Source organism: Lepidochelys olivacea (assembly GCF_965140295.1).
Source record: "Lepidochelys olivacea isolate rLepOli2 genome assembly, chromosome: 19".
NCBI lineage: Eukaryota > Metazoa > Chordata > Testudines > Cheloniidae > Lepidochelys > Lepidochelys olivacea.
This window is the reverse complement of record NC_140429.1, coordinates 883,157-901,319: the sequence shown is the minus strand read 5'-3', so window position 1 is coordinate 901,319 and position 18,163 is coordinate 883,157. Positions and strand designations below refer to the sequence as shown.

Below are 18,163 nucleotides of genomic sequence, written 5' to 3'. Positions count from 1 at the left end.
AAACTCCCTTTCACACTACCTGCTGCTGCTCTTCATTTTCCTGCAGTGCCACTCACCAGTAGCTCACCAGCTTCTTAGCGCCCAATTCCTCCTACAGTAACTGCATGGATAGAAACCAGGACTGAAAGGGAAAACAAGAGTCTTATTCACATGGCTCAGTTCAGAGTCCTGTGGACCTAGTGCTCACTTTAACTTGGGATGTTCACGGGTGGTTTTTAAAAAAAAGTCAATCCCACCAAGCAGCTCAAAGAACTGGAGCGTCAGAGAAGCACCGATATTACACTGGAAGTTGTGATCTCTAATAGCTGTGTGCATGAGAGATTCTTGATATTTTCATCGAGTTGAGCTCTTCCTTACCAGGCTACGAAAGGAGAGAAGTTACTCAGGATGTCCTACATTAAAATCAGTTTATTTTTGCAGTATCTTTTTAGTATAAAATACATTTTGGACCATCACAACTCTGCCTTGCACAAGAAGGGACTTACTAGAAAGTGATTCTACAAAGTGTCCTTGAAATGTATGTTCATGCGGAACAGAAAATGCAGAAGTACAGAGAAGAAAGCACAGGGCTCAGTGTGCTTCACCAAGGGCCTCAGAGGTGCCAAATCCCCCAACCAGAGAACATCACAGCAGCCCTTGACGTTTCAAGTCTTCATAGGTCTTTTTATTCACCACATTCCCACTGGAATCCTCATATTCCTCCTAGAAGGGAAACGAGAACATTGGTAGTATCTGGGCACGGCATGCAATAAGAATGAGAGAGTAACAGTAACTGAGGTTTAGCTCCACCAACAGCAGCCTGTCAGCCCCTCAGACTAAAACCCCCTCCGCACATCTCCCCATAGGGTCTTTCAGTGGACTCCCAGAGAAGGATAAATATTGGTTTGCAACGAGGACTGGGGTGGAGCATGCTAAGTTGTTACACTGCCTGCTGCTGTATATTGTCCACTCTATCACAGCTTAGCTAAACTCAGCAGGACAATGGCAAATTCTGTAATAAATTGGATTTCACACTGCATTGTATGCGCATTCTATAAAAAGTTTGCTCTGTCATGGTAGGTCCCCTGGGCTACAATGGAAGGTTCTTAGGTACAATTTTCACAGAGTGACTCCAAGGAATCTCTCCCCATTTAGATTAAAGATACCTCACTTCCCCCTCCCTCCGCCCTTTTCCAAACAGGAAGGGTTTAGACACTGCAGAGACACGGTCTGAAGATGCCTAGACAGAGAGAAGGGCAGGTGTCATACTAACGAGCAATACATTCCCAGCGAGGCATGTGCAGCTCTACACAGTTCCACCAACAGGAGCTCTGTTACAAGCAGGGTGGTCTCCAAACATACTCCCCAGCATTCAACAGTTTCTTCAGGGAACTGGTACCTCTTTTGCTGGGGCTAGAGGTTATGCAGGGTAACAAGACAGATTCAGCCAAACAGTAAGGGCAACACCTGAACGCTGATCCTCAGCTCACCTCTGTGTCAGGCTGCCATCTCTCCGAAGCTTTCTGCTGCTTCAGCTTTGCCCACACTGCGAATACAAAGTCACACTGGATCAGAATGCCATTTCCCTCGAACTATCAGCACTTAGTCTAACGCCGAATGTACACTGCTTGCTCTTAAAACACACTCCCCTCAGCCTCACGGGCTGACACGGATTGCACAGATTACTCAACAAGAGAGGCTGGCCAAGACAGCTCAGGTAGATACCCGAGCAGAGGAGAGCCTCAGACAGGGTTGATGGTTAATGTAAGACACTAGGCTTGTCTGACAGTTTGTACTGTGTGCAGCATTTCTCATTGGGCGTAAAACAAGCTGCATCTGAATGTCGGCTCACCAGAGGCACTGCACACACCCTTCCCAACCCCGCAGCGCTCAGAGACACTGCAATCATGCCCCTTAGAAGCAAGAGACAAGTTTGCCTCAAGCCAGCTGTTACAGAAGCTCTTAAGGGAAGGGAGGCCAGCAAGCTGAAGTAGCAAGTGTAAGGGGGAGAGTTCTGATTGGATGAGCTGACAAGCCAGCTTAGAGAGGAAGGGAAATAAAGGGAACCCCTAGTTCAGTTGCACTGAACCAGAGCCAGAATGTTTCATGGGCACCTGTTCCAGGGGTTCTCTCAAATTTTTTGGTGGCCCCAGAGTGCAGCCACCAACTCTTGCTGGTGGCTGCTCTACATTCTTTTCCTAAAATACTTAATGAACTTTAGGAAAAACAAATCAATATGCACAGCTACATGTCCAAATCCCTGTAAAGGTTGGTTGGTTTTGCAGATTCAATAACAAAAATAATGCACAGTTGTCTCTATTCTTACTGGACCTAAACAGAATAGAAACATGATTAAGGTGCTTTGCACATTCTTGTCTTTTTTTTGTTGTGTTTCTTTTATTTAAAAAAAAAAAAAAAAGGGCAGCCAAAAAGCAGAAGATTTACTAGCTCATAAGCCTGCTGCTGTGAAAAGTGATATTTTTGTCTGTTAATAATCACAGCAGACTTACTAGCTATCTGGGAGGCTGTGAAAAGTGATATTAACAAACTTACAAATTACAAATATCAATTTTCACAGCAGACTTACACAGCTCTAGCCCTGGATGGGGAGGTGGGCAGGGAGACAGTGGGGTCCAGAGGCAATGCGGGGAGGGTGGTGAGCTGAGGGCTGGCACCCGCCGCCACACAGCCAGGGCTGGAGCCTGAAGTCCCATGACTAGAGCCTGCCGCCCGCCAGCCCAGAGCTGAAGCCCGAAGCCTAGTGTCACTGCCCCAGGGAAGGTGGGAACTCACTGGCCACCTGCTCTTCTGGCATTTGTGGCTTCACAGGGAGGCAGGGCCCAACCCCCGCTGGTGGCCCTGGGGGAGGTTCCAATGCTTCTCTCCACGCCCCGAGTCACTGCTCTGGAGGCTGTGGCCGCATTTGAGAAATACTGATTTAGGCTATTTTTACACAGCAGCAGGTAGGTGTAATTCTCAAGTGACTGCACTAAAACAGTAGGGCGGCTGCAGTGGCCGGCATGCTAACTTGAGCTGAGCTAGCACCTGTATGTCTATCTGAGCTGTGAATTGCACCGCCCAGCTGCTGTATAGACATAGCCTTAACAACAAAATTAAACTCCTTTTTCTGGGCTTTACTGCTGTGCTCAGGCAGAAATTCTATCTGACTCTCCCTTCCTACTCCAGAATTGCCAGCGGAAGAGGGGACGCAGTTAGCTCACTCTTGCTTCCACAGCTAAGAAGTCAATCTCTATCTCTGTTGTGGCCAGGCAACTTCGTGCCGGCTGCTGCCCTCAGCAGGTACGTGCCCAGAGCAGAAGCTTTGCATTCTGGCGTTGACTGAAGTATCCAAAGCCAATATCATTAAGTTATGGCCAGTTAAAATGCTAAAGCTTCATGCTTGTAACAGGATTTACCTATAGGATTGCCCTGGCTGAATTTCATCAGGTCTTTCCCTTCTCCCTCCTCACCACGGAGACACACAGGAAGAACTTCATGCATTTCAATCAAGTGTAACCAGCCTCTTGATTATCTGAAGGAGAATCGTGCCCCCTAATTGCAATTGGATGATTGAGGTTCCACCATATAAAGAGTTACTCCCCCCAGTGAGAACATTGCTGGCTGAATGTCTCTTCATTGGCAATCACAGCAGGCAGCACGTCCCCACATGTGCCCAACAGACCCGCACAGATGAAAATAGACTCCACCTGCTCTCAGCTCTGAACAAAGATGTGCCAACATCACTTACAAGAGACTGCGTCTTCAATCTGCGTGACATTAGCAAAATGGGCTGTGTTGGGAATGCCCAGGCATCTCATCCCGTGAGCATGACGCCACTCCTGGAGGCAGAGCAGAAAGATCAGTATACAGGAGAGAGTTACATATAGCCCACAAAGTCACAGCCACACCATTAAAGTAAATCAAACCTGCCTGAAGATAACAAATTAATGCCCAAGGGGACTAGAATGGAAAGAAAACAAGAGGAAAAACTATTTCTATCCATATTTTCCAGTTTGTTTCCTTTGACCATATACAAGATTGTTAGTTTTCCTTTTATGTGGACCTTTCACACAACAATACAAGAAAAAAGTTTCACAAAAAAGGAAAATTTGATTGTAAATCCATAAAGATCAGTCATGGCAGTACTTGAAGCTACTTTTAAACTAATTTTTTTAAACCGAATACACATTAGACACTATTAACTTAATCAGCTTATGAGAATTTCATAGTATCAAATCTTAGAACTAAGCTACAACCCTATAGTATAACAACAACCAACAACAACGGTTTAAAAGCAGTTTGTGATTCCACGAGGCGAGGCGCTCCCCAAGAGTGCAATAACAATACAGTAGTCACATGCTTTGGCAAGATGGATTTTCAGCCAAAATACTGTAGGATTCTGACAAAAGTTCATTGAGAAGCAGGAGTGGGGACTCCCCTACTGTATAAAGTGCAGCAGATGCAGTGCTATAAACTCCTGAGCATCTTTAAACAAAGTTCACTTTCATTTAAATGGGAAATCCACAATCAAGGGTTCTCGTCACATACTGCAGAAGTGCAGGGTTAAAATCACGCCTTTTTAGGCCCATTATAATTAAACCGTTATTAGCCCCAAGGAGAGAAGCAGCATCCAGAAATAGGCATCTCACTGGTTTTCAGTGTAGGTTTCTCCTAGGGCTCACAATCTCAGTACTAACAAAACTAGAATCCACTTACATTTATATCCCTTGAAAGACCAGTTTGCTCCTAGGTATATTTTAAAAGCTATTAAAATCTGTTACTTAGATCTGAGTTTTACAGAACTTGTTTCCTCTATCAGCTTTGCTAGAGAGCTCTACAGTAAGGTGTCTGTCAACATACTGCCAGTATCTAAGGCGGTAGCTACCAGGTACTCAGCAACAGTTCAGGCACTGCTAGACATTGGAATCGGGGTACCTGAGGAGGGAGACCCTACAACCCTCAAGGGCAAATGGCACCTGAATGCCCCTTCAAATGGATTATAACTCAAACGGTACAGCCCTGCAGTCTCAGCACCACGCGTGGGCCCATGTCCTGGGACAGGATTCGAACATGCCCTTCCGGCCCAGAAGTGACAGCTCCAATCACCAAGACTCCGTCCATTAGTTACATATAACTAGGATTACCTTAAAGATGACTGATGGGCTAATGCCAAAGCGTTACTTACCGCGAAGTGCCGCTGGAAAGCTTTTGGCCCTCGGTAGGTGTAGTTACCGCAAATCTCACAGTTGTAGTTGATGTTCAAACCATGCAGTTTATATAACCAATAGGGGATAGGCTGAAAAACAAGCCAGGCAAAGCTTAGGTCAGATGGCAAGACAGGTGGTTTGGATACAGTCAAAGATCTCTGCTCTGGAGCACCTGGGGAGCCAGCCTCACCTTGCCATCCCAGCCAAGAGGCAGATTTTTAGGGTTGTAAATTATTTCATTCTCTTCATCTTCGCTTTCGCTCTCACTGATCTGCTCCTCTTCTTCCTCCTCTCTCTCTTCCCCTGTGCGGGCTTGCTTACGCTGCACGTTCTCATGGGTGAGATGTCTCTGTTCCTATGATGCAGGCAAGCACACAGGCATGAAGCGCAGCAGCCAAACATGGCAGCATATGTGGCAGCAAACGAACAAACCAAAAAACGTGTGGGGGAAATCACCCTTCTTATGTTAAATCCCCTCCACTGGCTTCCTTAGTGTCTGCAGTCTGCAGTCAAAGAAGAGAACTCCACCCTGTTTTGCTCAGCCCAACAGTCTGAAAGGTCACTGGGTGTAATGCAGTTCTCACCAAGAGAAGATAGTGGAAAGCTTCAATTACAATCACTTCCAAGGCAATAGCGGCAATCAGCCTTCTAAGAGTGACCACTGAAAACTGTGACAAGAACATGAAGCTGAATAAAGGCAGCACTCACAGGGGCTTGCTGTCTCTGGTGGTTAGATGTAAAATCTAAGTTCTACACCAAGGAGAAAACGCTGCCCCAAGGGCACCATGACTGTTCTGTCTGGGTTGCCATTCACAAGAGAGGCAGACCCAATCCTCAGCATCGGTTGTTGTAGGAGATGGATTCTTAACTAGAAGCTGACAGGTTAACAAACAACAGGAATAAGCAGTTCCAACCCCCTGCCTTAAATATCTCCAGATTTGTACAGCACCATACATAAAATAACCCTTCTATACATGGTGTTTAAGAAAGGATAAGATGGAAGACATGAATGAGCTTGCAACACCTTTTGAAGGCACGGCATCTACAAAGCTCAAAAAAGGTAAAAAGTAAAAACCTTACCCCAAGAATTTCTACATACTCGTAGACCTGAGCTTCCAGGAACGCAAGGTCTTTGTTCCTCTCTGTGTCCCTGGAAATACAAAGGGTAACTTTGTGAAATCCTTTTCTAGCACTGCAAATGCTGTCCATGCACCCGGTTCCTAAAGATATATTTGGATTTGTAGCTACTAAGAAAGTGGGAAAACAAATATCAACCACTCCCTGTAGATTCTGCTGCACATGTACTGATCAATCAGGCCAGACACTCTGACCAGCTAACTCAGTCATTTGGTCCCAATATGCAGAGCATCCTAATGCTCCAGGAACATCTCACCTCTGCCATTGGGGCAATAATGAAGGCAATAACCAGCCAAGCAGGAAACTTTTAGTCCAAGCGAAGGGCCAACCTGTGTATGAAACTTTTGGGGACTCACCTTTTGCTTCCTTTTGTCTTTGGATTCTTGGCAAACAAGGAAGAATCGAGGGCTTCCAAGGATTTGCCTTTTGTGCTGAACAGTCTCTGAGCACGCTCTTCCAGAGTGCTGGGAAAAAGCAGGGAACAAAGTGAATCTAGGGTGTAGGTTTATTTTTTAAGTAGATTGGTTTGTGCTCACATAATTATGTTTTTAATTACATTATACATTAAATCATTCAGAGGTCATGAGATTGTAAGAATAAGCATCACGTTTCAGTGATCCTTGAGGAACATGGCTTAGTCACTGCTTTTGCATCAGGGTTTCCCCAGGCTCTTGAGGTCCTACTATTCTGTATTATGTACTAGTCCATTATGAACCTCAGACTTCAAAGCAAAGTATATGATAAGAATTCCTTGCCATACTTTCAGTGTTGTCTTGTATAAGAATTATTCCACAGATCTTTGGAAAACAAACAGATGTCCAATGCAGAAATGTGAGACAAACGGCACAATAACTGAAAAGAATCTAGAAAAAAGCCACAGCTTCTTACCCGCCGCATTTCAGACCCAAAGCCAGTAAAGCAGATTTTAATCTGTCCAGTCCCAGGGAGGCCAATTCCTGTACAATTAAAATAAACCAGTGTACACAAGCATTGCTTTCAGGTGTTAACAACAATATGATACAAGTGTGTCCATTTTAATTCATTTAAAAAAATCCAGCATTGCTCATGAAAGCACTAAGGTGGCTCTCTTCTACCCAGATCAATGACGTCTACGGCAGGAGCCTGACCACAGCTACGATGGCGAAAAATCCTTCCAGGTTACTGGTATCTCCAGTGACAGAAAGCAGAGGCCACCTGCACAGTGAACTTGCCATTTACAGTGGTCGTGGCCGGAGCCTCACATTCCCACAAAGAGAATTTTGAAAAGGAACAAGGTGGACGGATCCCACCAAGATTTTTCAGTGTAAAGTGCTTAGTGCACAGAGAACATACCTCCCAAGAGGAAAAGGCCGAGAGATCCAGATGGGCTCCGGCATGGGTAAGTGCACTGCTGGTCTCTTTCTGCCAAGAAAAGCCACATAAGTTGCTAGATAAATCTTCAGAACATTACATAACATTTGAGCAGCAATACCAAAATATCCTCCCTCCTTCAAGAAGGATGATATTGTTAATAATGGGGAGATCTCAGCACTAAACTGATCAAATACATGGGAAACCTCCTGGAAAGACAGAAAACACATTAGCAGTAAGCAGTGTCTCTGTTTTGGGACACAATTGAACTACACTACACTGTGAGACTGTTAACCTTGATGATCATTTTACACACCACGACACTGTATGCAAGCCGAGAGAAATATATCAGCATTTCACGTGTGCATAATGATTGCTCACCGGCCAACCAGGGAACGTTCCATTGTCCCACTTCTTCTCAAACTCATTCTGAATCTTCCCAAAAAGTTCATTCTGATCCAGCAGCGGCTTCACCCGATCTGTGTAATCCTGCAGGTACTCAAGAAGCATTTCAAGATACCTGGCAGAGGAGGAGCCAGCTCAGTTAATTCAATATCAGAGTTTGCGTAAAATGAACACATTAGAAATTTTTGCATCATACCATACTGAACCGCATCATGGGGACACCCCTTGCCCCACAATTATACAGGGAATAGTCCCACTATTTCCTTCCTTCCCAACAAATCTCTCTTCTACTGAACAAGCTCCTGGCTGTTAAGAACAAACTCTGGGTAACAGATTATTTCACCAGAAGCCTCAATCCGAATGAAAGTTCATCATCTGTTTGACTTTTTAGGTTACAGGCTAGATTCACAGTTGACAAATACAGCAGATACAACCTGACAGTCTCACAAACACACATGTAGGTGTAATTTAATTTCACATCATCTGTTAGTCTTGTAAACAGCAATTCAGTAAGAGAGGATTTGTCTGAAATTGAAAAGGCTCAGCATTTACACAGAGAAGCTTGCCTGCAAAGTGTATGGACTTAGAAAGAAAAAATAAAAATAAATAGCATGAAACAGATGGGGGAAAACAAGGAGAGAGAAGAACATTCACTGGATGTTTACACAAAAATAATTAGCAATGAGTGTGGATTGTTGATATTTGGCCTTCTCTACACTACAAACATTACCATATTTCTCACATATTTAAGCATACTTGTGGCCCAAACTGTTTTATTCCTGCCTTGGCAGATCTCCCCGTACAGTCATTCCAAAGAGCCATTGATATCTATCAAGGTTAAACCAGGGTTCTCTAACACGGGTTATTCCAGACACACAAGCCAGCGTACTACAGTCTATCATGGTCTGGGTCCCAGCCATGGCCCTGTCCATAAGTAGGGAATTTTAGCAGTTCCCAACCGTGCCACCACCACTTTAATGGCACCAGCAGAGGCCCTAATGTGGGACAAGATTTTGGTGGCTTCCAATATTTTTACCACCATGTCAGTGAACCCTAGTTACACAGCCACACTTAACCAAGGATTCTTTGAGCATGGATAAAACATATTTTCATCATTAACTTGACAAACAGATGGGACAGCTCACACCTCTCAGAGCTACTGTTTCAGGCTCTGTTTGCAAACCCTGCATTAGTTATGTTTGGACAATTCTCTTCACAACCATAAAAGCTAAAAGACATAGGATGTGACTTTCAAAAGTGCTCAGCCTTGGCCTAAATCTGCTCCAGTTGAAGTCAATGATAAAACTCTCTTTGCCTTCAAAGGAGCAGCGAGGCCAAAACTTAAGCATTTTTGAAAATTCCAAAACACTGACAGCTTAGATCCTGCTCACATTTCTGAGAGGGTGTGGATTCTGCAGAAAGTCCTTACTTTATGAAACACTAAAACTACATCTATGGAGTACCCATTCACATTCCCCACAGTGAATTTTCATCCTGACTGAATTAATGCTTTTCACAAAGCAATCACTCTGTATCTGACCTCTTGGTTCTCCTCCTCAAAGGAAACCTGCATAATGCCTTCAAAAGATGAGTTTGGGAGCTTAAATTCATAACTTTGCTAGACACTTAAAATCATGGACTGAATAGAGACACTGGATTTATGACTTATAGATTGTTGTAATAACCCAAAGGAGTACTTGTGGCACCTTAGAGACTAACCAATTTATTTGAGCATAAGCTTTCGTATGCATCCGATGAAGTGAGCTGTAGCTCACGAAAGCTTATGCTCAAATAAATTGGTTAGTCTCTAAGGTGCCACAAGTACTCCTTTTCTTTTTGCAGATACAGACTAACACGGCTGCTACTCTGAAACCCGTAATAACCCACTAAACCCTCTCCAGCTTTCCATCTCCCTCACCAAAGGACTGGAGAGGTATTAACAGGCCACTTCACTGTGAGCAATCCTTGAAACATGTTAACTACTTATGCTAAACAATCTGTTCCATCTTGTATTTATTTAGCTGTGATGCTAGGGTACCTTTCCCACGCCTGAAGAAGAGCTCCGTGTGGTTCAAAAGCTTGTCTCTCACCAACAGAAGCTGGTCCAATAGAAGGTATTACCTCACCCACACAGTCTCTCTAATATATTGGGACCAACATGGCTATAATAACACTGAATACAACAAAGGAAGATATTGAATTGAACATGAAGAAAAAGGAAGCAAAACTTAACAGCATAATCTACTCCCTGAGCAAATGCAAGGGACATCATCGTCCCCAGAGGTCTCTCCATCACTTACAACTCCATATCTGCTGAACAGCTCTGCAGAAGGGCTTTGTAAAAACTGAGGAATCACATACTGCACCTCATATACTCCAGAAGGGACCCCCTCAAACAAGAATTAATCCCATGCTCCCACATACTGGAAGAAAAAAACAAAACAGGAAACTTACCTGAAAATCATGCAAGAAACCCAAAACTACTATCAAAAACACTGGGTGGCAGCCATCCACCACAAAAACAGAAAGTGGAACCAACTACAACTCCACAACCCACAGAACTCCACCAGAAAAGCAGATCACATTATGGAACTAGGCACCCAAATACCTGAAGAGAACCCGCTTCAATACTAACATAAAACTCCCTCCAACCACATGCCCCTAGGTGTCACCAACCACCCCATACTGGAACCCATACGGTGTATCAACAGTTATTACCCAGACTCGGGGGGGCCACATCCCGAAAGAAATATTTCCTAAGCCCGCATTTTGGTCTTCAAACAACCCCACAACCTCATCATCAGAAGCAAGATCACCACAGACCAGGAGGACACATCAACTCAAAGTGGCACCAGACCCTGCCAGAACAATAGATGCAAAACATGCAGACATCTCTTCACTGCTGCAATGAGCAACACCCCCCACAACACAACTTTCAAGATCTATGGATTCTACACATGCCTATCACATACGGTGTACCTTATCCAGTGCACTAAATGCCCCAACAACAATTACGTGGGTGAAACCAGACACTCACACAGAAAAATGATAAAAGACCAAAACCACCATGTCCTCTGTGGGTGAACACTCGTAATCTGACCTCTCAGGATAGGTCTACACAGGGATAAAAGTCGCTGGCCCAAGCCAGCTGACCCAGGCCAGTTACTGGTTTTCTATACCCATGCAGACATACCCTCAGTCCTCTCCTCAAAGGAAATCTGCACAACACCTTCAAAAGACAAGCCTGGACACTTAAATTCATAACTTTGCTAGACACTAAAAATCATGGACTGAATAGACACACTGGATTTATGGTTTATAACAAACTCCCCTCCACCCCAGGATTGGAGAGGCCATTAAAGGGCCTTGAATGTGCATCACAGAATTTAATTCCTCCTGGACAGCCTGTCACGGATGAAGGGCCCACCTTTTATATTCAGCATTTTTTCTCTCTTTGGGAATATCGAAGAGTTGGTCAAACGTGGATAAGTACGTGATGTAATCCAGTTTCTGAAAATAAAGAGGCTCGGTGTCAGATTTTACACACAAAACAACCTGATTAACAATACATCTCCAGTCACCCACTGGACCACAAGAAATGGCATCTTTCCACACCTCCATTCTGAGTTGCAGCATGCCACTTTAGAGACCCTGGGCTATTTGGTAACTGAGGCGAAAAAAGGGCACAGCCTCTTTCAAGACCACATCAGTGGAGAGGCCTGTGAGAGCAGCTGTAGATACAATTGCATGAATGGGAGAGCCCAGGAAAGGGTCACTTAGAATTTAAAAATCCTTAACCTGCAGCCTCCAAAAAATAGGCACCCGTACAACACACGGGTGGAAATGAACTATTTAAAATGTCACCAGAAATGCTTGTCTCTGAACACTCAATAATAGATATTTGAGTATGTCTCCTAAGCAATTCTAGCCTCTTACCTCTGATGATTTTAAGTTAATGTACTTGAGATAACAATCATGAAGATCCAAGTACCGGCCATACCCTTCTTCATCTGTGAACTCCACTAGATCTACAGAAGACATATTATGCAAAGAGCTTTATTAGAAATACTGAAGATCAGAATTACTGCAGATTATTCTCATTTCAAGTATCCGTCTTGTGTTAGAACCATCTCACATAAGCATAGCTTGTAACTGCAGCTGAATACAAGCTATATTACGTGAAATGTTTCTTAATGTTTTTGCAGGTTCTAAACATAATCAACTAACTGCTCCTTTACAGTAATACGCTAGATCCACTCTCAAGCGAGAGGCGCTTTTACTGCAGAACATTCCAGAGTGGATAAAATACACACACAGGCACAGGGGCAGCAGGTTTGTATAATTTTTGGTGGTGCCCAGAACAGGTCCAAGTTGCACCCCCACACCCCCCCCCCAAGGGTCTGAGAGGAAGTTTGGGTGTGGAAGGGGGAGGTGTGGGGCTCTGGGAAGGTGTTTGGGTGCAGGGGGTAGGCTCTGGGAGGGAGTTGGGGTGTGGAGTCTGGACTTGGGCAGGAGGAGTGGGTGTCGGGGATGTGCTCTGGGAGGGAGTTTGGGTGAGGGGTCTGGGCTGGAGCAGGGGTGCAGGAGGGGGCTCAGAGCTGGGGTTTGGGGTGCAAGGGGTGAGAGCTCCGGCTTGGGGGCACAGGCTCTGGGGTGGGGCAGGGCCGGGGATGAGGAGCTTGGGGTGCAGACTGGCTGCCCCGGGGCTAGGGCCAGAGAGGAGGACTCCCCCCAACCCTCTCCCCCAGTGCCGCTGCCCCTCACCGTAGCCTCACTGGGGCTCCCAGCGTGGGACAGAAGCAGTGACTGTGGGCGGAGGGAGGTGCAGGGTGTCACTTCACTCACCCAAGCTGCTCAGGTCCAGGAAGCTTCCTCCCCTGCTGCAGCCTGCTGCCCCACACCGCAGCCTCAGAGGGGAGGCTGCCCCTTGCCCCGTTGCTGCAAGCTGGGAGGGGCAGGATCACAGGGTCAGACACTCAAGCCCCAGCAGCTGCTCAAGTGAGTGAGGTAGGTGCTGGGGGAGGGGAGGGCTGCCAATCACGTGTGCACCTCCTCTGGTGCAGCAGCAGCAGCCAGCTGCCTTAGCATGCTCTTGTGCTGTAGCCTAGCCTTAGGCTGCCATCCAGGCAAAGGAGAGCAGCGCGGAGCAGCAGGGGAGCTGCCTGCTTTTAATCAGGCAGGGATGCTCCGGGAGGTGCATGGGGGGGGAGGCAGGCGGGGGACGCTCCAGGCAGGGCCAGGGGAGACACCCGGCTCCAAATATTGGTGGAGCCAGGCACCACAGGCCCATGTAACTTGCCACCCCTGCACAGGCACCTAATCTGAGAGTAACTTTCAGAAGGTTATTAAGGGGAGAGATTCAGAGACAAGCCAACCAGACAGCTCACTAAATAAAAACAAGCAAGCATGGCATTTTTGCTAGATCTAAGTTTAAATATGAAACCACGGACTTACTTTGTGCCTCTTCACTGGGGTTCTCTCTGGCTTTCAACAGTTCCTCAAATTCCACTGACATCGGCACACAGATCTTCGGGAAAGATCAGACGTTACAGCAAAAATACACACTCACTACTGCGAAAAAGTCCAGACCAATTAACGTGAAGTCACACTGACAAATCTGCACTTTCCATAATGAACCTATTACAGAAGTATTCCCACTGCCAAATCAAAGCTCAACATTACTGTGTGTGTTATTCAGTTCCTCTTTGACGGCATGTAACCAGTATATACACAAAGTACTCTACATGGAGAACAGTAGATTCCCTGGCCACAGAGTGTGGAAAAGCCAAGGCACTAGGATCTTTGCCGTTCAGTTCAGAGGCTGCAGGGACAGATATGCAGTCAACTCTATCAAGCAATTGCCTTGAAATTCCCCTGCATCAACTGGCACTCTGCTGTTTTGAATTCCAGAGGTTCTCTCCTTTCATTGATGCAGAAACAAATCATGTAGACAACCCCTAAAAATGCCTTCTTCACAGAGGGGAGGAGGACCCCACACCCCCAAAAAAACACTCTGGCCAGCACATGGAAGGCAATGCTGAATGCCTCCCCCAACAGCAGAGGAGAACACAGCTCCTAAAATGAAAGCACACCATTCATGGGACATGATTAGCATTTTGCACATTTTCTCATTCTTGGGCTGCTCTCTCTCTTTAATGCTCTCTCTTCTATCACAGGAACTTGAACATGGCCCCTGGTTTAAAACCACCTCTTTTCATTCGCCACATTTTAATATTTTGGAATTTGTCATAAATGAAATAGGTTGAGAAGAACCGAACTGATAACACAAAGCATCCAAGAGCACTCAATGTATAGATATACTCCTTGTCACTGTCCTGTGGGTCCACATACCCATGGCATACAGAGGCACTTACCTCATTTGGGTGCTTCCGGTGAAATTCCTTGATCTGTTTTAGTCTATTATAGAATTCTGCAAACTCATTTGGCCCTGAAATGGCACTGAGCTCCTCTTTCCGTAACCTGAGGGTCAAGGAGAAACAATTAAAGTCAGATTTTGAGGGTAATAGAGGGCAGGATTAGGACTGTTTATGGCAAACAGATATTGAAACTGATGTAATTGGAGAGTTTCATTAATGATTCTCTTCATGTCTAGTTCTGGCATTCTGATTACACAAGGGTTCCCAAAAATATGGAAAAGTCGTCACCCACCCTGCAATACCAATCTCTCAACCAAAATTACATAGAGATCTCAAACTCAGACAGAGTTATGATTTTGGGGCTCTGCTCTCCTTCCGACATTCAGGTGCATCGTCCCCAATTACTGCCCTTCAAGTCTCTCAGAGTCTCCCACTCAAATGAGGGACTCAAGCCAAAAGAGACAACAACCCCTCCCCCACACCCTGTTACAGTCGACACAGGATTAAATTCAATAGCAAATCTGGAGAGTTGCTTTGACAGTATCAAGCACTGAAATATGATTTCGCTGGTGCCTTTGCTACCATCACCACACACCCTCCTTTTCAACTGTTACATGGGCTAGGTTTACACTACAGACCTTACACTGGTGCAGGTACAATGTCTCCCGTGTAGCCACTCTATGCCGAGGGGAGAGAGCTCTCCTGTCAGCATAATTAAACCACCCCCAACGACAACGGTGTGTCTGTCAGTAAAACTTATGTCGGTCAGGGTGTGTTTTTTTCACACCCCTGACTGACAAAAGTTTTTACCAACAAAAGCGCCAGTGTAGACATAGCCATGGAAGAATTTACTGCTGACGTGTGCTGAACCAGTAATACCCTTTCTTGTCCCTTATTCTACCGAAGAAGCAACACATAGCAAGTTAAATGTGATTTTTAGGAATCTTTAACTATGTTCAGGTCTTGGTATGAACTAGGAGTGAAACTCTGCGATCAGTATATTCAGTAGTTTTTGTTGGTCCCCTCTCTTAAAGTTCATTAAACCCACAAATGGGAGTGCAGATAACTCAGCCCTAACTGCATCTTATTTAATGGACCACTTCAGTGGCAATTTCTTCTCTAACATGATGCTTTGGAAAGCCTACATTTATGGCACAATTATTCTTTCCCTCCCCTTCCCACCCCCACACACTTGGGATCAAACGGTATTTCGCAGCCAAATCTTAAGCCAGCAATGGCTTTGTAACGACATGTTGCTCTACGGTACTGATAAGGTTATGTCTGGACACTCATCAGAAATGTCTCATCAAGGATTTATTTCCACCACTAGGCTTTCCTCCCAAGTTAAAATCTGGCAAGTGCAATAAAACTCCTGGAAGAAAACTTAAGTTTACCTTTGGGGGGGGCGGGGGGGGGAGAGAATCTCTACTTTGACAAGTGCCATAGCTCTAAATGCTTCACTCTCCTTATACATGGCCTTAAGAAGTGCCATTAAGTCCCTTCCATGGCTTTGTAAAGCACTGTGGGTAAGTCTATGCTGCAATTAAAAACCTGCGACTGGCCTGTGCCAGCTGACTCAGGTTTGCAGGGCTTGGGCTAAGGGGCTGTTTAATTGCTGTGTGAACATACCCTCTGTGAAGGCATTTAGCTAGCACACCTTTCAGTTTTAAAAAAGGCCAGATCAGGTCTTTTTGCAGACACTTACCCATCCTTATCATCATACAAGTCTCTCAGATTGCCACTCACTTCCATATACCTCTAAAAAACAAAAACATGTTAGTGTTATGCATGTACTTTTGCTGCAATACAGCACAACGTGCAGAGAAGTTAGGAAAAACAAACTGCTTTCTTGGAAGCTTGATAAAGCTTGCTTACATCTGAAAGGATAATCTCACAAACTTGAGTCAAACAGACCAAGAAATGAAAGAAAGCTCACTGAAGAGTAATGAAACATTATAGGGAAATTTAGCAGCTGAAATTGTTTTCAGGGAAATGCAATAACATGTTACCCAAGTCATTTCATGCTCTTCTGTGAAGTTTGCTGTTCAAAAAATTAGCTAAAATGAAAATAATTAATACTGTGATTTAAAATATTCCTAAAGGCTTTTAATGCTAAGACTGATACGTAAATCCATCCAACTCATTCTCCATGTGCCCAAGTTCTGGTAAAAGGTAATGTACATGCACGGTGGAGAATAGCCCCTATAACTTCAATGCCAGGTATCTCTGCAGAATAAATATAGGTACTAATATGAGTACACTTTTTAAATTTGCATACAGAAACAAAACTAGGCAAACTCAGCTCATGAGTTTAACCGTAAGCAATACTCCAGTAAATACTGTTATCCCACCTGTCAATTGGCTATTGCAGTGCACAAAAAAGCCATTTTCCTTTGACCTTGTACCCTGCAATCTTCATGTGCTACACACATCCAGAAATACAGTTTGTGATGTATTGCTTAAGTAATCCACAACACCACACCATCCTGGGATCCAGCCCATAAACTTTGCGGTACACAGCTGTAAGGTAAAGCGGAGGAATGATACTCACGTCCTGCATGGCTCGGGTGCGGTGATCAGAGTTAATCTGGTCACGTAACTACAAGACAGGGCAGGAAAAAGGATTAGCCGGACTTTAACTAATGCCCGATTTATTGCCTGAAGTTCAGCTGAGAACAGCCTCTGCTTCGCGGGCAGGGGTTCTCAAACGGGGGGTCGCGAGGTTATTACATGGGGGTCGTGAGCTGTCACCCTCCACCCCAAACCCGGCTTGCCTCCCGCATTTGTAATGGCGTTAAACGCACGGACAAGCGCGTTTAACGTATTGGGGGCCGCACGCAGAGGCTTGCCGAGCGCAAGGGCCGCCAGTAAAACAGTTGGAGACCCTGGGTCAGCGGGAACGACGCGGCCCCTTCGGCCAGCCTCACCCCGCACCGCGCTCGGACCGGGACGCGGCTTCCCGTGGAGCACGCCGCGCTACGGGGCCCGAGGGCCGGGGCCACGAGCCCGGAAGCCGCGCCGCGGGGGGGCCACGCCCGGTGCCCGGCAGGGGCGTCCCGTCGCTCCAGGCTCGGGCCCAGGAGAGTCACGGCCCCGCCCGCCCCGGCCCCCAACGGGCGCGCCGGGCCCTCGCCCGCCCGCCCGCGCCGCACCGTGGATTTCTTAATCAGCATCTCCTTGGCCATCACGTCCATGAGCCGCTCCCGCTCCTCGTGGTAGCGCCGCTGCTGCTCCAGGATCGTCTCCATCTTCCCCGCGCGCCCGCCTGCCGGAACCCTCCCTCCCGGGGCTCGGCCCGACCGGAAACCCGCTCTCTCGGTGCCCCCCTCACCGGAAACCCTCCCTCCCAGTGCTCCCCCCACGGCCCGACCGGAAACCCGCTCTCTCGGTGCTCCCCCTCACCGGAAACCCTCCCTCCCAGTGCTCCCCCCACGGCCCGACCGGAAACCCGCTCTCTCGGTGCCCCCCCTCACCGGAAACCCTCCCTCCCAGTGCTCCCCCTCACCGGCCCGACTGGAAACCCTCCCCACCGACCCGACCGGAAACCCTCCCTCTCGGTGCTCCCCCTCACCGGCCCGACTGGAAACCCTCCCCCACCGGAAACCCTCCGTCTCGGTGCTCCCCCTCACCGGAAACCCTCCCTCCCAGTGCTCCCCCCACGGCCCGACCGGAAACCCGCCCTCTCGGTGCCCCCCCTCACCGGAAACC

The 18,163-nt window shown here is 46.4% G+C and overlaps 1 protein-coding gene across 1 annotated transcript; it reads right to left on the bottom strand.

Moving 5' to 3' along the window:
- Positions 1-390: 390 nt before the first annotated feature.
- Positions 391-17,777, bottom strand: SF3A3 (splicing factor 3a subunit 3). The gene is made up of 17 exons (XM_084652294.1): positions 17,608-17,777; positions 17,007-17,054; positions 16,161-16,213; positions 14,453-14,558; positions 13,533-13,605; positions 12,015-12,106; positions 11,506-11,588; positions 8,055-8,193; positions 7,656-7,724; positions 7,212-7,279; positions 6,680-6,787; positions 6,267-6,336; positions 5,377-5,541; positions 5,165-5,275; positions 3,728-3,818; positions 1,470-1,525; positions 391-702 (listed from the first exon to the last, which is right to left on the bottom strand). The coding sequence occupies exons 1-17, from the start codon at positions 17,701-17,703 to the stop codon at positions 625-627; spliced, it is 1,506 nt and encodes a 501-aa protein (XP_084508420.1). The 5' UTR covers positions 17,704-17,777; the 3' UTR covers positions 391-624.
- Between the last annotated feature and the right edge of the window lie 386 nt (positions 17,778-18,163).